At 40.8% G+C, this 24,725-nt stretch overlaps 1 protein-coding gene across 1 annotated transcript in view; it reads left to right on the forward strand.

Annotated features, from left to right (window-relative positions):
• Nucleotides 1-10,447: 10,447 nt before the first annotated feature.
• The window catches only part of LOC102396403 (antigen WC1.1-like), a 28,232-nt gene continuing 13,954 nt past the window's right edge, over nt 10,448-24,725 (forward strand). Inside the window, 3 exon segments of the mRNA XM_045165510.1 lie at nt 10,448-10,516; nt 22,960-23,011; nt 23,091-23,402. Of these exon segments, the coding sequence (XP_045021445.1) occupies nt 10,448-10,516; nt 22,960-23,011; nt 23,091-23,402 (433 nt within the window).

The following is a 24,725-nucleotide window of genomic DNA, read 5'->3' on the forward strand; positions in this document are numbered from 1 at the left end:
GCTTGCAATTCAGATATTCTCTTACTGTGCCTAATTTGTAAATTAAACTTCATCACACATAGGTATTGGAGAAGGCAATGGCACCCCACTCCAGTACTCTTGCCTGGAAAATGCCATGGATGGAGGAGCCTGGTAGGCTGCAGTCTATGGGGTCGCGAAGAGTTGGATATGACTGAATGACTTCACTTTCACTTTCATGCATTGAAGAAGCAAATGGCAACCCACTCCAGTGTTCTTGCCTGGAGAATCCCAGGGACGGGGGAGCCTGGTGGGCTGCCGTCTATGGGGTCACAGAGTCGGACACGACTGAAGTGACTTAGCAGCAGCAGCAGCTGTTTATCAAATGATTATGTTGTACACATGAAATGAACATACTATTATATGTTAATTGTAGCTCAATTAAAATGAAAGAATTAGGGAATAGAGACAATGGCTGGAGGGGCATCTATGGTCAGAGACCCTCTCTTCATGGGTGAGACAGAAGTCATTGAAGTACTGGAAGGTGAAGTGTTGGCCTCCTCCTTAAAGTGTTACAATGGTAAATCTCCTTAGTATGGGGACCAGAGTGGATTGCATCTGGGGAATCTCACCAGAAAATAATTCAGAAATCCTCAGGGCATCAGGAAATGGATTTTGTCCTAAGCCATGCAGGTTCCAGAAAGCTACAGGTTGGAGTCATCACTCTAGCCTCCTCCAAACTTCCTCACTTTCTTCCAGTGAAGCACTCTTAGGACAGAGAGAAGTTCTTCACTATTAACCTGTTTTCCAGGGACTAAAGCACTCCATTTCTGTAACACACAGTTTATATTCTTCTTACTTCTCACTTGACACTTTTTCTACCATCCTCTAAATAATCTTGCACTTTCGGTATTGATGAGGTTTGGTACAGATGCTTCATTGGTTGTACTGTTTACCCAGCCTTCAGCCCATTGTCCTATGGTGGGAGGAGGCAGATTCAGTTTTAGCTGCAGTCTGTCCATATTCCTGTCCATACCATTCAGGCATCTGCCTTCCTTCTACGTGAGGAATACCACTTTGTTTAAAACATGTATTTTGTGTGATGCAAGGATTTCCATGGGCTTTCTCTTCCACTCTCTCTTATGGGAAAAATTCCTACAGGAATCATTCTGGTAAATTCATATAAAAGATGATTCTGGATTTCTAGTTGGATTCTATAATTCACTGTCTTCTGGGTTTCAATATCTTGATTCTTTCTTTGTCCTTGTAGCTCTTTGTCTCTGGAAAGTGATATTTAGCACTCATAATTCTTTGTGCTAAATCTCCCTGACTGTTTCCACCAAACCCCACAAGTACCTTTCTGCTAAGAGTGTGGATGGCATGGTGGCATATTCTTGGTATTTTTACTGAATGATTTGGTAAGCTAAGTTGGTTTCTTGTTACTATATAAATATTACAGTTTATCAATTTTGGAAAAGTCCAATAGAAAAGCTTTACCAGCCACTCTATTTCCTAAAACTTGGAAAGTTATGCAAATTCATAGCCAAAAAGAACTCAAACTGGACTTTCCTGGTGGTACAGAGGATTAGAATTTGCCTGCCAGTGCAGGTGACACAGGTTTGATCCCTGGTCTGGGGAGATTCCACATGCCTGAGTGCCATAACTGAGCCTGAGTGCCACAACTGCTGAAGCCTGGGTGACCTAGGGCCTCTGCTCTGCAAAGAGAAGCCACTGTAATGAGAAGCCTGTGTACCAGAATGAAGAGTTCTCACTGCAACTAGAGAAAGTGATCATGTAGCAACAACGACCCAGCACAACCCCAAATAAATAAATTATAAAAAAGGGGCTATGAGACTTCAAAACAAGTATCATTTTTTTAAAAAAAGAACCCAAATTTCCTGTGTTTGATCATGAACATCTGTGAAATCCAGACGATAGAGCCAATCAGTCAATTAATTAACTAATTAATTATTAACTTCCCTATAAGGTTGCCTGTCTCTGCAGTCTTACTTGGATGGATGCCTCAAAGCCCCTGTTTCCTGGCCCTCTCTCATACTTTGATTTCTTTCCTTCCCTTCTCACAGTTAAGGCTATATCCTGCTACATGACCTGAGTTAATGTAGTGACATATGTGTGTATGAGCATTTAATTTCATCTTTAATGACTAATTTCTTTCTGCTTTGGGAAAACAGCAATAAGTTACAGATCAGGGAGGTCCAGACTTCTTGGGCCACTGAGTCTCCTGGGAAAATCCTAGCAATTTGTCAGGACTAATACATCTTGTCTCTGTAGCCTGACCCTCCTGCTCCTCCTCTGACCAGTTGTGCAGAGCAGTTGAGCTGTCTGGGTTCTATGGCATCCTTCGAGATCAGATCCAGAGGGCTCTCCTCTCGTAAAGTGAAAGACTAATGAAGCTTTTTTCGTTTTTAAGCAAAAGAACTCTTCCTGCTCATCTTCTTCCTGATGTCATATAGATGAGGCTGCAGTACTTTTTTAATTGCAGTTTTTCTTCCTGTGATGTTCCTGTGTGGTTTTTACTTGAAAAGCAACCAAATGATAAATCACATATAAATATCCTGTCTCCTCTATCAGATCTGATAAGACTTAATAAGAAGCCACATGGCCTCCACCTTCTGGTATATTGTGGTTTGTCTTGTATATCTTTCGAGCCTGAGATTTGCAGAATTGGTTGTTATGTTAGCAACGAGCTGCTTGTTTTTGAACATTAAATTTGCCTTATTAATTGCTGAAATCTTATGTTTTTTTAAAAATAATTATTTACTTATTTTTATTTTGGACTGTGCTGGGTCTTTGTTGTTGCACAGGCTTTTCTCTAGTTGCAGCGAGCAGGGCTAGTCTCTCACAGGCTTCTTATTGCAGTGGCTTCTCTTGTTGCAGAGCTCGGGCTGTGTGGCTTGTGGGCTTCAGTAGTTGCAGCTCATGGGCTCAGTGGTTACTGCTCACAGGCTCTAGAGCACAGGCTCAGTAGTTGTGGTGCACGGGCTTAGCTGCTCCAAGGCATGTGGGATCTTTCGATCAGAGATAGAGCCTGTGTCTCCTGCATTGGCAGGTGGATTCTTTACCACTGAGCCACCAGGGAAGCCCCTGAAATTTTATATTTTTAAAGTGAAAATAGCAATAACCTAAGTAATGTCCTAAAAATATTCCTTCTTATTTAACGTAATTCCTTTTAAATGTCTAGCACAGTGCTATTCAGTCATTCAATAGACATTAGTTGTGGTGGTGTTGGTTTAGTCGCTAAGTTGTGTCCAACTCTTGTGATCCTGTAGACTGTAGCCTGTCAGGCTCCTCTGTCCGTGGGATTCTCCAGGCAAGAATACTGGAGTGGGTTGCCATTTTCTTCTCCAGGGGATCTTCCTGACCCAGGAATTGAACCCAGGTCTCCTGCATTGCAGGCAGATGATTTACTAACTGAGCTATGAGGGAAGCCCCCCTGACATTAGTTGAGCATCTATTAAATGATAGAGAGTGGCAACACAGAGCCAGTCTCCTCGAAATCTGGTTTGGGAGATTAAGTGGCACATAACAAAATGAGCTAAAAATTTCTGGGGAAGGAAAGAGAGACACTAGAGAGTCATACTCAGACTTTTCATGCTTCCACTTACAAGTGACACAGGTGACACCACCCACGTTTCATTGGCCAGAATGAATCACCGAGGGCTAGAAAAATAACTATTTGATGAGTATTACTGTCTATGCCACATCCTTCGGTACAACTCTTGATAGCAGTGCTGTCAGTTTTTTCTTGCCTTGGAGAAGCTTCTGAGATACAGCTTTGTGCAGAAATTGAACGTGATCTGACCCTCCCCGAGTAGGATTTGAAAGCATTTTCTATGTGATTCCTTTGGCTGGTGTGTCTCTGACTCCTTTGGTAATAATTATCTCGCCGATTCTAGGTTCACACTCCCTGCTGAAATCAATTTTTCAGCAGACATCTTCACTGTTTATTCTTCCAAGACGGTGTCTGGGACAAGGGGGTTTCTTACTCTCCAGTGGCAGTGGGGAAGGGTCCTTGGTCTGCATGCTCTCTGCTTAGAATCTGCTTGTTTTTGATTGAGTAGCTTTGATCTGGTCTGGTCTCTGGGCATCTGATGCTGGACCTGTGGAGAAATGAATGAGGTCAATTCAGGGCCAAGCTCTTTGTTAGATGTTGCTGATCATAGACTGCAAAGGGCTGAACAAGGATGATGGGCTGGACCTCAGCCAGCTCATGACCTTGCTCTTTGCTTCATGCCTTTGTGATGAAGTGGTCTTTGGTAAAGGAGCCTTTACTAATCCTGGTACATCATGCAAGGAACGCAGATGGTGAGGTGGGTCTCCAATAGTTTGGTATAATATCAATTAATTATTTCCTTTTAAAGTTATATAAATCATTTTTAATCAAAACTATTTTGTAATTTAGTCACTGTCACTAATTGGTCCTAAGGGAATGTTGCTCATGCAAGGATGCTTAATTATTAACTTCCCCTGGAAAGAGATTAACTTAGCATCTTAAACTTCCATTTTCTAATGTGCAAACTGGGAATAATACTGCTACATTACAATGTTGTTGTAACATATTGTAGTGCCTTACAATCCATCAGGCCAGTTAAAGTTGTCCTAAGTCAAAGAACAGAATTCTCTCTGCTCTTTACTTCTGCACTTCTCAATACAGAAACTGTTGAGCGAAATGCTTTTTATAACAAAATTTTCTTCCTGTTACAGTCATGTGTGGTTTGGATTGAAAATGTGACAAATGGTAAATATATCATCATCCTGCCCTCTTGGCCATATCTGATTAAGACCAGAACATGAGACTTCACAGTCTTCACCTATCAGTGAGCTCTGGTTTGTCAACTGTATATTTGGATACACAGATATGTGCTGCATCTATACAGTTTTAGAACTGGCTGTCTCAGCACTGCTCTGAGAATGGAGTTGCCTTTGTTTCTGGCTATTGGAATTTACTGCATTCATTGCAGAATGTCAAAGTTGTAGTGAACTGTACATCGCTTGTACCATTTAATAGTATTGAAATGTCATTACAACAAATGATGTAAATTGCATTGTGCTATTAAGCCCTCACAACAAGTTGAATTATGTTTTCAAAACAATTCTTTTTGATAGGAATAATTTGTGTAAAACACTTCTCAGTACCATTCATTCATTTATTCAACAGACATCATTTCGCATTTTAAATTATCCAGGCATTGGGGATATGGGGTTGAATTAGACACAGAAGTTTTACCAAGTATATTCCAGCTTATAAAGCAAAATGAGCAAGTACACAACTTAATTCATGACAGTACACAGATGGCAAGATAGTTTCATGAGCAGTACAATGGTGGCACGGGCTTCCAGGGTGGCTCAGTGGTAAAGAATCCACCTGTAATACTGGGAATCGTGTGTTTGATCCCTGGATCTGGAAGATCCCCTGGAGGAGGAAATGGCAACCCACTCCAGTATTCTTGCCTGGAGAATTCCATGGACAGAGGAGCCTGGTGGGCTACAGTCCATGGGGTTGCAAAGTGACAGAGTGACTAATGCTTTCACTTTCACTTTTCTGTCTGGGGCAGTTCCTTTAACTTATATTTTGTATCTTCTTTAGGTATGCTTTATAGTACAGTTGTGTTCAGAATCCTACCAAATCAAACCCTCAATATACAAAGGGGGAAAATGTGAAGTTTAGAAATGCCTCGTCTTTCTAAATTATGTATTTTCTTCTTGGGACTCCAAAATCGTATATTGGAGGGCTAGAGTTGAATGATGACTCCTACTTTCTCTTTATTTCCTGTAACAATCTCTTTCTCTCCCTGAAACCTCATTTGGTGACTAGCTGAAATGTAATAAAAGGAAGGGGATTTAGCATGTCTAAAAAGCCCCTTATATATACATATTGTGTCTCTGTATCTATGTATCAATATATTCATCTATCACCATCAATCCATCCTTGAATCTACCTAATCAATTTATTTAGTATCTATATTTCTATTGTAATTTATTTCTTTATAGTTCAAACAGTGAAATTCCAATGTCTTCATCAACAGACCATTCTAAGATGTTTAAATATGAAAATAATATTGTGATCATTTAAAAAATACCATGGACTTAGATTTTACTTGACCCTACCTTCCAGGAATTTGTCATTCCCAGCTCTGCCGCCTTGTGGTATTCCTGTAAACTGCATGCTTACAAAGTGGAACCTGATAGCGATTGATATTAGCTGAGCAAGGTAATGCTCAAAATCCTTCAAGCTAGGATTCAACAGTACATGAACTGAGAATTTCTAAATGTACAAGCTGGATTTAGAAAAGGCAGAGGAACCAGAGATCAAGTTGCCAACATCCATTGGATCATAGAAAAAGCAAAGGAATTAAAAAAAAAATCTACTTCTGCTTCATTGACAATGCTAAAACCTTTGTGTGAATCACAACAAACTGTGGAAAATTTTTAAAAAGAGATAGGAATACCAGACCACCTTACTTGTCTCCTGAGAAACCTGTATGCAGGACAAGAAGCAACAGTTAGAATTGGACATGGAACAATGGACTGGTTCCAAATTGGGATAGGAGTACATCAAGGCTGTATATTGTCACCCTGCTTATTTAATGTATATACAGAGTACATTATGAGAAATGCCAGGCTGGATGAATCACAAGCTGGAATCAAGATTGCTGGGAGAAATATCAATAACCTCAGATATGCAGATGATACCACTCTAAAGGCAGAAAGTGAAGAGGAACTAAAGAGCTTCCTGATGAAAGTGAAAGAGGAGAGTGAAAAAGCTGGCTAAAAACTCAACATTCAAAAAGCTAAGATCATGGCATCTGGTCTCGTAACTTCATGGCAAATATATGGGGAAAAAGTGGAAACAGTAACAAATTTTATTTTCTTGGGCTCCAAAATCATTGTGGATGGTGACTGCAGCCACAAAATTTAAAGATGCTTGCTTATTTGAAGAAAAGCTATGACAAACCTAGACAGTGTGCTAAAAGCAGAGACATTATTTTGCTGACAAAGGTCTATATAGTCAAAGCTATAGTTTTTCAAATAGTCATGTATAGATGTGAGAGATGGGCCATAAAGAAGGCTGAGCTTTGAAGAATTGATGCTTTTGAATTGTGCTGGAGAAGACTCTTAAGAGTCCCTTGGACAGCAAGGTGATCAAATCAGTCAATCCAAAAGGAGATCAATCCTGAATATTCATTGGAAGGACTGATGCTGAAGCTGAAGCTCCAATACTTTGGCACCTGATGTGAAGAGCTGACGCATTGAAAAAGACCCTAATGCTGGGAAAGACTGAGGGCAGAAGGAGAAGAGGGTGGTAGAGGATGAGATAGTTGGATAGCATCACTGATTCAATGGACATGAATTTGAGCAAACTCTGGGAGATAGTGAAGGACAGGGAAACCTGGCATGCTGCAGTCCATGGGGTTGCAAAGAGTTGGACATGACTTAGCTACTGATCAATATCCATGTAAGAAGCTGAAACCTTCATGTGTTGGGCAAGTGCACTGATATAGTGAGTGGACTATGATATGACCTTGGACTTCTGTTGTAAAAGTTAATTTTTAAGTATTCAGAACTCAGAAGGCTAGCGCCCACCAAGGACTATGTAGAGAACTATGTAGAGACTATACAGAATGTCTACTTGAGTGGAGGGCCAGCAGTGAGCCCTGGAAAATGTCAGGGGTACAGATTGAAAGCAGCCATCAGCACAGATGTCTCCTCTGCCTGGAAAACTCCAACCCCGCCACTCCTGGGAGAGACAGTAACCTGGACCTGGAGTGGAGTGAAAGAGAGAGGTTTATTTTTTCCTTTTCCTTTTTCAAGAAGGTTGAGTGATTCATAGGAGAACAGATAGACTTCTGGGTGCTATATGGCAATATGGTAAAAAAAAAGTAATATTTCTGAAAAATAATGAATTCTTATTCTGCAAATATAGTAATTCCTGTTCTGAGTATCAGTTACAAGTAAATAGTCTGAAATGTGGACAAAAGTTATGTTAAACGATTTTTATGGTAATAGGGCATGCATGCTAAGTCACTTCAGTTGTGTCCGATTCTATGTGACCCTGTGGACCATAGCCCATCAGGCTTCTGTCCATGGGATTCTCCAGGCAAGAATACTGGAGTGGATTTCCATGTCCTCCTCCAGGGGATCTTCCTGACCCAGGGATTGAACCCTTGTCTCTTGAGTCTCCTGCATTGATTGGTGAGTTGTTTACCATTAGATTAATTACATAAAAATGAAGATATGGAATTTTCCTTTCCATCTTCCTTCATATCCTTATTCATTTCTTCCTTTTTTTCTCTGATAATGATTGATAAATTATTACTATTAATGAAGCTAACTATTAACACAGTAAATCCTTTACATATGAACCTTCAAATTGTGAACTTTAAAGATATGGACATGCATTCCCATGTCCGAACACGTAAGGTTGCTCACCTGTCTGTTGTACATTGTTAGGCGCCTGAATCCTTGACAAGGGGTTGTGCTTTTGTGTCCATTATTGTACCTGTGTAGAGTATAGGCTTCCCTGGTGATTAATTGTAAAGAGTCTGCCTGACAATCCAGGAGACACATGAGACGAAGTTACCATCCCTGCGTCAGGAAGATCACCTGAAGGAGGAAATGGGACCCACTTCAGTATTCTTGCCTGGAGAATCCCATGGACCGAGGAGCCTGGAGGGCTAAAGTCCATGGAGTCTTGAAAGAGTTGGACATGACTGAGCACACATGTACGTGATCCAGGACCCACTCTCCAGATCATTTTGAGAAGGAGGGAAAGACCAACAATTTCATCACCTCAACTTGATGGTTCCCATCTCACCCTCTCCACACTCACCTGTGAATTCCCACACTTTTTTTCTGCTGGCCTGATAATTATTCTTGAGTTTCAAGCCTTCTTGGAGTTCTCTGCTTCCACCCAGAGCTCAGTCCCGGGGAATATCAGTGCCTGATTCCACCAGAGATAGTCTATACAGGCCAACAAATCCCACACCCTGACCCTACCAGATCTCATAGTTTGTGGGGATCAGCCAGGATGATCAGGGGAGAGAGAATCACTCATGCTTTTTGATGAGACTTTTCTACGCCACTCCGGTCATGGCATCTGGTTCTCAGGGACCACGGAAGCAGGAGGTCAAAGGACCATGTTGCTCATATAAGGAGATGTTGAAGATGCAGAAGCTCATTGGTGTCTGAGCTGCAGAAAGTGGCAGATGCAGCCTCCGATAGTGCCTGAAATGGTGAGAGGTGTCGCTATTGGCTCTCAGGAGGGAGGGTGTAAGGGGTAGTCTATTAGACCCCAGTCGGCACCCTGACACCTCCTCACAGGCTGATCCTGCAGCTGGGACTGTGACCTTGAGGACGTGGGGTCAGGATGGCTCTGGGCAGACACCTCTCCCTGCCGGGCCTCTGTGTCCTCCTCCTCGGCACCGTGGTGGGTGGTCAAGGTAAGAGCTGCCCCTCTGTCCTGGTTCACAGCAGGAAGTGGATGCCTTGGTGAAGGGAAAGGTATCTGGAGTTCTGGAGCCGAGCCTCAGTGTTTTTGACCAAAAAGGAGCCACGGTGACTGTGAATACTGGTCCCTCTCCTGTGTGGGGTCCACTGGTCATAGCGGCAGATTTTACAGAGCAGTGAGGTTTTGTCTGGACCGAGCTGGGTCAGCCTGAGTCCCTCCACTGTCTCCCTTGTTCTCAAGGAGCTTCTAGGGTCCCATTGGCTCCTAGTGTGTGGAAGTTCCAGCGACTGACCCAGCTGGGACTCTGGGCTGCTCTCACATGCTCCACATGCCTGGTGTGTGAACACTGCCTCTAGATCCCCATGTTTCCTGTGTCTGTGCTCCTGTAGGCTCTGTGCTTGTGTGCGTGCATGTGTGTGTGTGTGTGTGTGTGTGTGTGTGTTTGAGAGAGAGAGAGAGTATGTGAGTGAAGAGTGTGTGAGGGTGAGTGTGTGTGTGTGTGTGTGTGTAAGGGGGGTGGAGCCTGTTTGTATGAGAGGAACTGGACTGCTGAGCAGGGACTGTGTCCATTGGTCTGTGAAGCACACAGGGTCCCACAGGGCTGGGGGTCATGGCTGCTGCATATAACCAGATCAGAGATACTTTGCACCTGTCTGCCTCTCTCTGGCTCCTCTCCCCCATCCCCCGGGCTCCCCTCTGCTTGTTGACGTGTCTGCCCAGCACTGGGCTCTGTGAGAGACTCTGCCTGCTGGCCTCACCTGTCCCCACCAGGTGTCCATTACGGAGCAGAGAAGCCCACAGCCAGGAGAGGGAACCTCTTGGCTGTAGAGATCAGTTAACGTGCAGCCCCAAGTGTATAAATTCCCGAGTCCCTGCCCTAGTCCCCCTGATGTTTCCTGATGTGCTGGGGGCCTGGGATGGTCCTTTCCCCTCCCAGGATCTGCTGTGACTCTGTAGGGAGCTCTTTCTCTCTTGTGCCCTTCCTGTCCCTCCCTGGAGCTGGTTTCCCTGAGTGAGAGGATGGCGGGTGTCAGGAATGGGGCTGTAGAGAATCTGGTCTCCAGCCTGGAGGAGGTCGCTCTCTCAGATGTGGGTGCTGGTCCGCTGAGACTCAATGTCACCCTGTCTTGTCTCAGAGCTCACTGTTGTCCCCTAGACCTCAGCCTCTAGTCCACAGCTCTCCTCGGGAAGCTCCCTCTCTTCTTGTATCTGCTCCTTGAGTGCTGAGCAGATGCTCAACAGTCTCCTTCTGAGGGTCTCTGGTGGGCAGAGGTGGGTTTGGTTCCATGAGGAGGAAGATAATGGATGTTCTGATACAAGCTCCCTGCTCTTACTAGGCAAACTGTAGACCATTTCCTCAGTAGCTTTTTAAGAAGCAAGAGTGTTTCACCAAAGCAAGCACTCTTTTCATTTTCTTTGCAACAATACCATTTAGAGTTATCCTACTAAAATTTTAGTCTTCTGTTTCATACAACATTGGACTTGCTCCTTTTAATATGATAGTCTTGGCTTTTCTGAGCATCTGATGATTTCTGAGCTGGGCACACATTATAGGTGTCTTCAGCCTTAAAATTCATGTTGGATATAGGCATAAAATTATCCTGCAGATGCAATTTATGCCATTAGACACGAAAGCTTAGACCCTCAGTATTAAATAATTTAGTATTAATATATATTATTTTGTAACCTGTTTCTACAATCAGTAATATATTTTGGACATTTTTCTATATCATTACCTATTCTTTTACACACTAAAATGTTTTATTGCAGAATTAAAAAATACAGGATATCATAGAAATACTATTGAAATTTTTAATTGCCTCCAGTTAATTCATTATATGACTGAAAGGCAATATACTTACCTAACCATCTCTATTGGAAATTTAGTTGTTTTCAATGTTTTTGCCATTATGAAAAAAGTTGCTCTGCACTTCTTTACATGGTCCTTAAGTAAGGACCATCTATAATTGTTTCTCTTAATCATATACTAAAAGTGGAGTTTTGATTTGCATTTCTCTAATAATGAGCAATGTTGAGCATCTTTTCAAGTGTTTATTAGCCATCTATATGTCTTCTTTGGAGAAATGTCTCTTTAAGTCTTCTGCCCACTCTTTGATTCTGTTCTTTTTCTGGTATTGTACTTCATGAGCTGCTTGTATATTTTGGAGATTAGTTCTTTGTTAGTTGTTTCATTTGCTATTATTTTCTCCCATTCTGAGGGTTGTCTTTTCATCTTGCTTATATTAATAGTTTCCTTTATTGTGCAAAAGCTTTTAAGTTTAATTGTGCCCCATTTGCTTATTTTTATTTCCATTACTCTAGGAGGTGTGTCATAGAGGATCTTTCTGTGGTTTATGTCAAAGGGTGCTCTGCCTAAGAGTTTTCCTCTAAGAGTTTTATAGTTTCTGGCCTTACATTTAGGTCTTTAATCCATTTTGTGTTTATTTTGTGTATGGTGTTAAGAAGTATTCTAATTTCAGATTTCCCAGCACCACTTATTGAAGGGACTGTCTTTCTCCATTGTATATTTTTGCCTTCTTTTTCAAAGATAAGGTACCCATAGATGCATGGATTTATCTCCGGGCTTTCTATCTTGTTCCATTGGTCTACAATGAGGTATCATCTCATATCGGTCAGGATGGCAGTCTTCAAAAAGTCCACAAATAATAAATGCTGGAGACGGTGTGGAGAAAAGGGAGCCCTCTTGGACTGTTGGTGGGGATGCAAATGGATACAGCCACTGTGGAGAACAGTGTGGAGATGCCATAAGATACCAGGAATAAAACTACTATGTGACCCAGCAATCCCACTACTGGGAAAATACTTTGAGAAAACCATAATTGAAAAAGACATATGTACCCCAATGTTCATTGCAACACTATTTAAAATAGCTAGGACATGGAAGCAACCTAGATGTCCATCAACAGATAAATGGATAAATAAGTTGTGATATATATACACAATGGAATATTCCACAGCTATAAAAAGTATGCACTTAAGTCAGTTCTAATGAGGTAGAAGAACATAGAGCTTTGTATACAAAGTGAAGTCAGTCAGAAAGAAAAAGAAAAATATTATATATTAACACACATATATATGGAATCTAGAAAGATGGTATTGATGAACTTATCTACAGGGCAGCAGTGGAGATGCAGACATAGAGAACAAATTTATGGTCACAATGGTGGAGAGAGAAGTTGGAATGATTTGAGAGAATAACATTGAACCATATACATTACCATATGTAAAGTATGGGTAGCCAGTGGGAATTTGCTGTATGACACAGGGAACCCAAAGCTGGTGCACTGTGACAACCTAGAGGGGTGGGATGGGGAGGGAGGTGGGAGGAAGGTTTAAGAGGGAAGGGATACATGTATACTTATGGCTGATTCATGTTGATGTATGGCAGAAGCCATTACAATATTGTGATTGTTCAGTTGCTCAGTCCTGTCTGATTCTTTGCAATCCCATGGACTGCAGCATGCCAGGCTTCCCTGTCCTTCACTAACTCCCAGAGATTGCTCAAACTCATGTCCATTGAGTTGGTGATGCCATCCAACCATCTCGTCCTCTGTCGTCCCCTTCTCTTTGTTCCTGTCTTCAATCTTTTCGAACATCAAGGTCTTTTCCAGTGAGTCGGCTCTTCACATCAGGTGGTCAAAGTATTGGAGTTTCAGCTTCAGCATCAGTCCTTCCAATGAATGCTCAGGACTGATTTCCTTTAGGATGGACTGGTTGGATCTCCTTGAAGTCCAAGGGACTCTCAAGTGTCTTCTCCAACACCACAGTTCAAAAGCATCAATTCTTTGGTGCTCAGCTTTCTTTATAGTCCAACTCTCATATCCATGAAAATGTTAGTTTTCACATAACCTCACCAACTTTGTCTTCTTATGAAACTTTAAAATCTTAGCCTGTCTTTATAGCAAAAACTCGTGTGTATTAACTAATTTAATCCTTTATTTGTGAATTATTTTCTCATGACATTTGTTCTTTTTAACTTGCGATGTTTATCATATTTTCATGACTTATATGGAAGCCCTTTATACTACTACTATCTACTACAACTACGCTACCACCTATACTGCACTCACTTATATGAACTCATTTGAGTGTACAACAATCCTACAAGGCAGAATATACTTTTTATCCCCGGAAATAGATCACTGAGGCAAAGCAAAGTCACTTGCCCAAAATGAGTCAGTTATAAGAAGTAGAGGCAAGACTTGAACCCAAATAGTTTGGGTGCATGTCCTTGTCCTTATTGAATTATTCCATTTCTAGGCTGAAGATGTTTCTTTCAGTCTATTGTTTCATTTTATCTTTCCCTTGTTTTCAGTTTCATGGAATTTTCTTTTTCTTTTCCTTTTGGCTTGTACTATGTGGCACGTGGAATCTTAGTTCCTGCACCGGGGATTAAACCTGCACCCCCTGCAGTAGAAGTACAGAGTCCTAAGCACTGGATACCAGGCAAGTCCCTCATGGAAGTTTCTAATAATGTTAATTGTCTATTAAAATTTCCTGTTGGTTGGCATCACTGACCCAATAGACATGAGTTTGACCAAGCTCCAGGAGATGATGAAGGACAGGGAAGCCTGGTGTGCTGCAGTCCATGGGGTCTCAAGAGTCGGACATGACTGAGCAACTGAATAATAACAAAAATTTCCTATATTTGTTTCTACTTTCAGAGCCTTGTTATGAGTGTTCTTTTCCACATCAAGTTTAAGAAAATTATTTTATCCTTACTCTTATAATTTATAGGTCAAAATATAGGTCAATACTAAAAAACTGTGTAAATTATTTTATATATGATGTCAAGTTCTATCTAATTTTATTTTTTCAATATCATACCTGAATTGTTTCTTATTATTTTCTCACTGATTTTAATGCCACAGAGAAATACACTAAATCACATCATTTCCACATGTTCTTTTTGGAATTTATTTAGACTTTCATCCACAAATGTTTATTGATTTAAAAATGGGCTTGTGTGCTCAGATGCTCAGTTGTGTCTGACTCTGTGACCCCATGGACTGTAGCCTTCCCGGCTCCTCTGTTCATGGGATTTCCCAGGGAAGAATACTGGAGTTGGGTGCCACTTCCTACTTCAGGGTATCTTTCTGGCCCAGGGATAGAACCTGCATCTCTTACATCTACTGCATTGGCAAGAGGATTCACTCGTGTGGCATGAAATCCATACCCTTTGCAGTTCCCCAGATGCTGAGGCCCCCGTGGTGATGAATGAAGTTCTCTGGCTCATAAAACTTACAGTCTAGTGCAGTTGGGCACCAAAACAAGAATTTATAATAAACTTTGATAACTGCCATCAGTTGGGACATCAGCAGGGTTACTTAATCTAGCTGGGAGAAGCAGAGAAGGTGTCCCTAAAGAGACAAAATTTCAACTGAGACTATGCATTCTGGAAATGAAGTTATTCATTTAGAATTCATAGTAATGGCAGTAAAGCCTTATATATAAACTCATATGCACTCATGTTTAGTATATGTCAATTGTATATACTATAATTTATGTAAATTGCTTATTTCAAGTATTAAAGGATGAGAAATATATTCCAAGCTCCCATTACCATTATTCCTCTGTCACTTTCCCCTTACATTCAAAAAAGTTTTAGTCTATATCCCAGCTTTATTGGGATATAATCACCATATAATAAGGTATAAGGTGTAAGGTGTATGGTGTGATGGTTTGAAATACATATATACATTCTTCAAGGAAGATATACAGGTGGCCAAAAAAAACAGGTGAAAATATGCTCAACATCCCTGATTATCGGAGAAATGCAGATCAAAACTACAATGAGGTATCACCTCACACTGCTCAGAACCGCCATCATCAAAAATCTACAAACAATAAATGCTGGAAAGAGTGTGGAGAAAAGGGAACTCTCCTACACTGTTGGTGGCAATGTAAATCGGTGCAACCACTATGAAGAACAGTATGGAGATATCTTTAAAAACTAAGACTAGGACCACCAACTGGTCTGGCAGTCCCACTCCTGGTCATGTGTCCAGAGAAAACCATAATCTGAAAGTACACATGCACCTTGGTGTTTACTGCGGCACTATTTACAAAGGCAAGACACCGAAGCAAGCTAAATGTCAATCAACAGAGAAATGGATAAAGAAGATGTGATGCTATACAATGGAATATTCCTCACTATAAAAAAGAATGAAGTAATGCCATTTGCTGCAACATGGGTGTAGGACATTATCTAAGTGAAGTAAATCAGACAGAGAAAGACGAATATCACATATGTAGAGTGGTACATTACTCAGCCACAAACAGGAATGAAATTGGGTCATTTGTAGAGATGTAGATGGATCCAGAGACTGTCATACAGGTGAAGTAAGTCAAAAAGAAAAATGAATATCATATGTTAAAGCATATACGTGGAATCTAGAAAAATGGAACAGATGGTCTTATTTGCAAAACAGAAACAGAGACACAGACATAGCGTGGACACTGGGGTGGAGGGAGAAGGGGCTGGGATGAATTGGGGGGGATTGGGATTGACATATATACACTACTGATACTCTGTATAAAATCGGTAACTAATGAGAACCTACTCAGGAAACTCTACTCAGTCCTCTGTGGTGCTCTAAATAGGAAGGATATCCAAAAAAGAAGGGATATATGTGTATGTATGGCTGATTCCTTTGCTGTACAGCAGAAACACAACATTGTAAAGCAACTACACTCCGATTAAAATTAATTTTAAAAACATACAAATGAACTTATTTACAAAATAGAAACAGACCTACAGATACCAAAAACAAACTTATGGTTACCAAAGGGGAAACACTGGGAGTAGGGGAGAGACATAAATCAGGAGTCTGGGATTAACACACACACACCCTACTATATGTAAGATAGATAACCAGCATGAACCTACTGTATAGCACAGGGAACTCTAATCAGTATTCCGTGATGATCTATACAAGAAAAGAATCTAAAAAAGAATGAATATATATATATATATATATATATATATATAAACAAATCACTTTGCTGTATACCTGAAACTAACACAACATTGTAAATCAATTATACTCTAGTAAAATTAAAATATTAAAAAAGAATATATATATTATGGAATGATTACCACAATTAAGTTTACTAACACATCTATCACATCATATAATTATTTTTTCTGTGTGTGTGTTATGAGTACTTTAAGGTTGACTTTATTAGTAATGATGAAGAATACAGTCCAATATTAACAACTAGTCACATGTACATTCCATCCCCAAAGCTTATTAATGTTATAAGAAATTTGTACCACTTGATGATCATCATTCATTCCTCCCACCCCCATTCCTGCCTAGGCAACTACCAGTTTACCCTCTGTTTCTATGAATTTAGTTTTTTTTAGATTCCACATATAAATGAGATCAAAGAATGTTTTCCTTTGTTTTACTTATTTCATTTAGCATCCTGCCCTCCTACATTAGTTATATGTTGCTTCAGATTACTGCAAAACTTGGCAGCTGAAAGCAGAAAACATCTAGCATCATGTGATTTTTGTGGGCAGGAATTGACATGACTTACCTGGGTCTCTGACACATGATGTCTCACAAGGTGCAATCATCTGAAGTTTCAACCACTCAAACCAACTCACCTGGATGTCAGCAACATTCAGACCTTGCTGGACTATTTAACTGAGAGCCTCAGTCTCTTGCTGGCTGTTGGTTAGAGGCCTGCCTCAGGTCCTTGTCATGCAGGTCTCTCCATAATTAGGTCATACCATGGCAACTGTCTTCAACAGAGCAAGACAGAGAGCAAGATAGGGGGAAACCAGAGTCGTCTTGAATCCTAATCTCTCAAGTGACAGTGTTTTTGCTGTTCAGTCACTAAGTCGTGTCCAACTCTTTGGGTTCCCATGGAGTGCAGCCCATCAGGCTCTTCTGTCCATGGAGTTCTCCAGGCAAGAATACTGGAGTGAGTTGCCAATTCCTTCTCCAGGGGATCGTCCCAGATCAGGGATCAAAACCCTATCTCCTACACTGATTGGTACACAGATTTTTTTTTTAGACATTAAGCCACCAGGCAAGCCCCTTAAGTAACATAGCTTTTGTCAAATTTCATTTGTTAGATGCATGTTACTAGGTACATTCGAGTGTGGCAATTACACAAGGATGTGAACACAGGTGGCAGGAATAACTGGGACATTTTAGAGCCTGTTATCCCAGCCCTCTGTTCCTAGGCTGGATGAGATGCTCCTTATGGACAGGGAAGGAGAGGGAGGATTCCTTCCTGGATCCTGGGCCATGAGCTGTAACTGAGACGGGGAAGCTGGGCCCTAGGAGCCTTGGGCACATCTACAGGGAGGGCAGCATCCAGAGTCTCTGAAGACCTGTCCTTGGTGGCGTCCCTGGAGCTGGTTCTACAGGCTTGTGAGAAATACCCGGTGCCTCCCTTCCTGCTCCACGTTCAGTGATGGCACTTTGGGAGCTTTGAGTTGGCCATTGTAGGAATATTTGTACCACAGATGTCAAGAAATGCTATTCACAGGGATTTTTTCCTCTCGGACAACTGATTTTTAAATACTTATCAGCACACGACTACATGGTCTCCTAAAATCTCTCCTGAGTCCTGTGTCTGTGTCTCTGTAGAAACTCTGGAGCCGAGGCTAAAGGATGGAGCCCACAGGTGTGAGGGGAGAGTGGAAGTGAAGCACCAAGGAAAATGGGGCACTGTGTATGTTCAGTACTGGTTTCTGGAGGATGCAAATACATTGTGCAGACACTTGGAATGTGGAGTTGCCACTGATGCTCCCAGAGGGTCTTATTTTGGACCAAGACTTGGCACTATTTGGTATTTCTATCTTTCCTGCAACAGGACAGAGCCTGAATCAACTTTGAGTATCAACAACTGTGTTCAACCTGATTTTAAGAACTATACTCATATCTTATCTCATGACCAGGATATTGGAGTAGTCTGCTCAGGTAAGTCCTGTCTGGTCTGGGAGGGGATATCCAGCAGGAAAGACAGTCTCATTCCCAGAATGATCATGGGAAAACCAGATCACAGACTTGAGAGTGTCTTTGGGGGAAGACTGGTCACAGTGGTTGGAACCACAGTGGATCAGTGGTTCCTGGATGATTAGGTCCTCAAGAGAGTGTAAGGGCTTGCTTGGCCCTGGACAGTATAGGCTTCAGACCTGTGGACAGTTGGACTCTTCACATCTCTATGATGTGTCATAAGAGGCAGGGAGGTGAGGTCAAATGTTACAAAGAAGTACAACTACTGAATTGTACTTTTATTTAAAAGTATGCTGAATCAGTTTCATTTTGGTAGCTGCTTTTTATTCTTTTGGGATGGCCAGTCAGGTGTGGCCACAAGAGAGGATATAAGAGAGGGGCAGGCACACATAGTTTATTATGCTTCTCTGGTCTTAGAGAAACAGAGTCACCAAAGGCATGAGGGGACCGTATCAGGGAGGCTGCAAGGGAGCTGGCTCAAGAAAGCATGGGGAGCCAAAAGAAAAAGTCACACGGACAAGTGACAAGTGACAACACTGGGGTCAGGGTGCAGTTACGAAAGGAAAAGGCACGAGGGTATTTCACTGGTTCATTTGAATGTCACTAGATCACAGTCAGGGCCAGAAGGAGGATTCGTGGCAGCAGCTAGAGTCATCTTACAGGTGCACGTGGTCACCTGGGTGGGGAGCTCACATCCCATTAATGGGGATGTTGACACAACAGGGAAACATGACTAGCAAAACACGTACTAAGGGCAGTGAGGCTAAGAGGACCTGAATGACTTATGAGATGTGTTCAGTGCTAAGTGTGTTTGACCTGTGTCAAGGTGGAGGGAGTGAAGACAGCAGTGAAACTAGGGTTTGAGGAGTCATCACAGTATCTTCCAGAGATGTTTCCAGTTGTTACCACAATGGTGGAAGAGACACCGTAGACATTATTCCCAATAGACCAGGTGGGCTAGAGGAAAATCAGGTATCACAGTGAATTCCTAATGTAGGTGGTCGAGTCTTTGAAAATGGCCAGCCACCTGGTGGGTGGGACAGGGGGAGCCCTGAGAGCATCTGCAATAGGTTTCTAGCAGCTCGTAGCCAATCAGCTCTTTTGGGGATGGTCTCTACAAAAGTGATTTTTCCAGTCTCACCCTCAGCAAATCTTTGATGATACTTGTTGAGACCCCCTAAGCAAAGAATTACTTTCATTTTTAAGTTACTTTGAAGTATGGGTGACATACAAAAAGCTGTATGTATTTAATGTATACAACTTGAAACTTAGGGAGGTAAGTATACATCTGTGAAATCATTACCATGGTGTGTGCATAAACCTATTCAACATTGCAAATATTTTCTTCTGTTATTATTATTAAAAATAATTATTTTCAAGGGGCATTTGAATTTCAGAATAAATTTTTCTATTAAGAAAACCTTTTTTCTGGCATTTCAAGTAACATTCTTTATTGTCACTATGCCCTAATCATGATTCCAACTGCAGGTAAACTGATGGAAACACTACAGCCATCTCTGCTTTATTTTGATTAATCAGCTTGTAAATGAAAATGGAGTGTGCAATGTTTGAACTTTGTGAGATATTGAAGCCTCTAATACTATTATTTTAAGAAAAATGATGTCTTGATGGGCTTCCCAGGTGGCGCTAGTGGTAAAGAATCTGCCTGCCAATGCAGGAGACGTAAGAGATGTGAGTTAGATCCCTGGGACAGGAAGATCCCCTGGAGCAGGAAATGACAACCCACTCCAGTATTCTTGCATGGAGAATCCCATGGACAGAGGAGCCTGGGGGGCTACAGTCTATGGGGTCTCAAAGAATTGGACATGACTGAAGTGACTTAGCATGCAGGCATGTAATATCTAGATATTAATTTCTGGTTACACTTGAAAATTAAAAGGATGCTCTGGCATTTAAACCTTGATAACAGTTTTTACTTCCTAACACTGCTTTACTTTAGGCTTTCACATATTTATGAACTGTTCTTTTTTTTTTTTTTTCCTGCTAATCTCTTCGTCAGTTTTATCTCTCTGGTCTATCCCTTTTATATTTTCAGGAACATGTTTTAGTGATGTTTGATTTGAGGTAGGCCAAAGTGGTGATGCAGAAGCGGTAAGAAGAGAATAGCATGTCTGTTCAATTCTCTAACTGAAATTGAAGTCTTGGAGTTTCTTTTTCTTCTCAATTTTAGGAAAGTGGATGTGAAAGAGAGTTTCATCTCCTTTACTGGATTGTTGGAAGTGAAGTACTATGTTTAGGAGAAATCCAGAGTAGAAACAAGGACCTGAGAAGAATGTAGAGGAGGTTGAATGAAATACAGAGAGGACTTCAAGAGGTTCAGGAGAAAGATTTGGGAGAGGCTTCACAGACTGAGGACTGTGGTGCTGAATTGCAAAATGGTGAGGAGATGAAGATGCAAGGATTGCAGGAAGGGAGGTTGGGAATCAATATCCAGGTCAACTCCCACATTCACCACAGCCTCTGCGTTACACTTCCCTCCTGCTCTCATTCCTTCCTGCCCTCTATGCCTTTATTTTGATGTGGGAGTTGTTTCTGAGCTCTGTGGAAGAGCTGGCATTTTAAGGCGGCAATTTTCCTTGTGGGAAGTTTTTGTAGTAAGGATTCTATTTCTTTAACAAATACAGGACTGCTCAGATTTTCTAATTTTTGTGCTATCAAATTTTGGTAGTTGTATTTTCAAGTAGTTTTTAAGGACTCAGACCAGTTTTCAAATTGGGATAAAATTTTGTTTGTATCTCATATCTTTTAAATATTGGTAAGATCTGTAAGGGTTTCCCTGCTGGCTCAGTCAATAAAGAATCTGCCTGCAGTGCCGGAGACCTGGCTTCGATCCCTGGTTTGGGAAGATTCCCTGGAGAAGGGAATGGCAATCCACTCCAGTATTCTTGCTTGGGGAATCTTATGGACAGAGAAGTCTGGCAGGCTACAGTCCATGGGGTCACAAAGAGTAGGACACGACTGAGTGACTAACACTTCAAATTCAAAGGTCTATAATGTTAATCCCCCTTTCATTTATGATGGTATTAAATTTGTGTATTCTCTCCTTTTTTTCTTGATTGATTTTTTTTTTTGCTAGAGGATTATCAGTTTTATTATCATTTCAAAAAGAATTACCAATTGACTTTATTGATTTTATTTTTTGTGTATGCGTCCTATTTCATTGAGTTTTGTTAGTTTTTATTCTTCTCTTTTGTTTTGATTTCCTGTATTTTTATAGATTCTTGAGATGGAATCTTAGATCATTTGCTCTCAGTTTTATTTTCTATTATAGTGTAGGTATCAGTTCAGTTCAGTTCAGTTGCTCAGTCGTGTCCGACTCTTTGTGACCCCATGAATCACAGCATGCCAGGCCTCCCTGTCCATCACCAACTCCCGGAGTTCACTCAGACTCATCGAGTCAGTGATGCCATCCAGCCATCTCATCCTCTGTCGTCCCCTTCTCCTCCTGCCCTCAATCCCTCCCAGCATCAGAGTCTTTTCCAATGAGTCAACTCTTCGCATCAGGTGGCCAAAGTACTGGAGTTTCAGCTTTAGCATCATTCCTTCCAAAGAAATCCCAGGGCTGATGTCCTTCAGAATGGGCTGGTATCAAGGAAGCATCAAAGCTATACATTTTCTTTTAAACACCATATCAGTTGCATCACACTGATTTTGAAGCTACATAATTTCTTTTGTATTTTATCATCGTGAAATGTTCCTTTTTTCTCTCTGAATATATTCTTTGTTCTATAGTCTTACTTTGTACAATATTAACATAGATAGTATAGTTTTCTCTGATCAGTGTTTGCATGGTTTATCTTTTTTGACCTCTATAACATGTTTCCATGTTTATATTATGTTTGTTTTTGTATACAGTGTATGATTTTGTCTTTTGTCTAGTCTGATTATCTTGCTTTTATTTGGAATGTTTAAATTATTTAAATTTAAAACAATCATTTATATAGTTGGGTTTAAGTTTACTAACTTGCTGTTTGTTTTATGTTTTCTTTGTTCCTATTTTAATCTTTAATTAGATGTTTTTAATATTTTATTTTATGTACTTTATTGGTGTATTAGCTATGCTTTTTTTCCAGAGTTTACCATAATGTTGAAATTATTACTCTTTAATCACATTTTTCTTTAAATTATATCAGAATAATTCAGAGGTTTGTGATTTCAGGGAGATCAGAGAAGAGACAGGCTGATTTAGAGAAAAGGCAGAACAAGGAGATTGAAGGCTCTGTGTTGTCATTTGGTAATTTGGAGAAATAACAAGACAGTGTCTCTTGGTTTTTGAATACTGGGACTTGTTCTATTTGATTGAAAATAAACTTAGAGAGAACCAAAACAGAATAATTAAAATTAAGTTAAGAAGATACAAAGAAGAAAAGAAGTCAGATTGAAGGAAAATACTTCAAAATATTATCAGTATTTATGTCTGGGAGTAGGAGGACAAATGATTTTTATTTTCCTCTTTGTATTTTGTATTTTTTTACTTTACAGTTTTGTATTTTGTATTTTTTTACTTTACAGTTTCTTTCTATTAAACACCGTCACCACAGTGCAGCTGTTCAGGTGAGATGCACATCAGGACTTTAACTACCCTGCACACTCTGTTAAGGTGAGAAAACATGAGATTTAGTTGAAGTTTTGTCTTTTCCAACCATCATACACGGAAGTCCGGCTCATGACAAATGGCTCCTCTTAGTGTGAGGGGCAGGTGGAGATGAATATTTATGGACAATGGAGAGTGCTCTGTGCCTCCCACTGGACTCTGGCCAATGCCAATGTTGTCTGCCATCAGCTCAGCTGTGGAGTTGCCATCTCCACCCCAAAAGGAGCAGAAGGAAATGATCAGCTCTGGAAAGCCCAATTTCACTGCTTGGGGAATGAGTCCTTCCTGTGGGAGTACCCTGTCACTGCCCTGGGTGGTCCTGACTGTTCCCATGGAAACATGGCCTCTGTGATCTGCTCAGGTAAGAGAGAGAAGGGCTACTGGTACCCAGGATGCTCATGGAGTGAAATGTTCTCAAGAGCAGAGAGTGAGGGAAAACTGGCTTCAGAAGTTAGAAGTTTCACAATGAAATACAGGTTCCATTGTTATTCATTCATTTTTCAGATCAGGGGCAAGAAGCATTAAGGGAAATACATTTGTTAAGTAAACATGGCTATTTAAGTATAATCATGGATAGCGATGTATAAGAAATAAGTATATACCTCAGTCAGGTTTTTTTTTTTTTTTTTCCTGCTGAACCATGTGAGAATTACCATACCCATCAGATTCCTTTACCAGATATCTCAGCATGTATTTCTTAAGTACAAAGACATTATTCAAATTCAGGAAATTCTGATTTCACAAGTTATTATTAACTGTCTTTTTTCTGAAATACATCTGAACCTGAAGTTGTTTTCTTTTGGTTTCATAGTAGGAAAATTTAAATACAAATTCTGTATTTTTTAATACATCAGAATTTTTCAGATTTTCTGTTGGTTCTTGTGTCATTTAAACTGGTACTATTCAAATAATTTTCACTTTAGCTAAATGTTTAAGTCTTGGTAAAGAGGAAATGATGTCAGTATCATAGTGGTATAAGATATCCCTCCTATTTGCTTCTCTCTGTAACAAGTAATTACAAAAAATACACCCATGATTAAAAGAGCTTCTGTGAAAGTTGTGGGATCCAATATGAGGATGATCACCCACCTGGGGATCCAGTAATAGGCAGATACATGTTGGTACAGATTGGACTCAGCAGAAGCTAGTGAACCTGTCCCAACCCCCTGGGCCATGGTCATGCAAAATCTGGAAAAACCTGGTGAGTGCTGACTTGGTTAGACACCTAGAAAATTTGTTAGAAGCCCAGGATTCTTGAGGGGAGATTTCAGTACTCTGCTGAAGCCAAAATAAAAGTTTGAATGATTGGAGAGATTAACGAATTTTGTGCTGCCCCTCACTCCAAGGTGACACAGCATAAGTTTGAACTATACAACGGGGCCTCTCCAAGGGGGAAAGGAGAAAGTGAGCTAGTGGCCACTCAGTACTGCCGGGGAAACCAATTTCTCTCCAGCAACACCCAGAGTTCCGGGGTTGAAGCTCCTTGACTGTGGGAAGAGAGGAAACATGAAAGGTCATTAAAAATGTCAAACGGAGTAAAAGGGATGCAACTCGTACTGACTATGCTCAGGGCTTAAGCAGGAAGCCCATCCATAAGCCTCTAGGAGAATGTCAACAAAAGTCTCCCTCCCTAGGCCTGTGGATACTACAATTCCCTGAGTACTAAACTCATACTTACTGTCAC

Source organism: Bubalus bubalis, chromosome 4, assembly GCF_019923935.1.
Source record: "Bubalus bubalis isolate 160015118507 breed Murrah chromosome 4, NDDB_SH_1, whole genome shotgun sequence".
In the NCBI taxonomy this organism is placed as follows: Eukaryota; Metazoa; Chordata; class Mammalia; order Artiodactyla; family Bovidae; genus Bubalus; species Bubalus bubalis.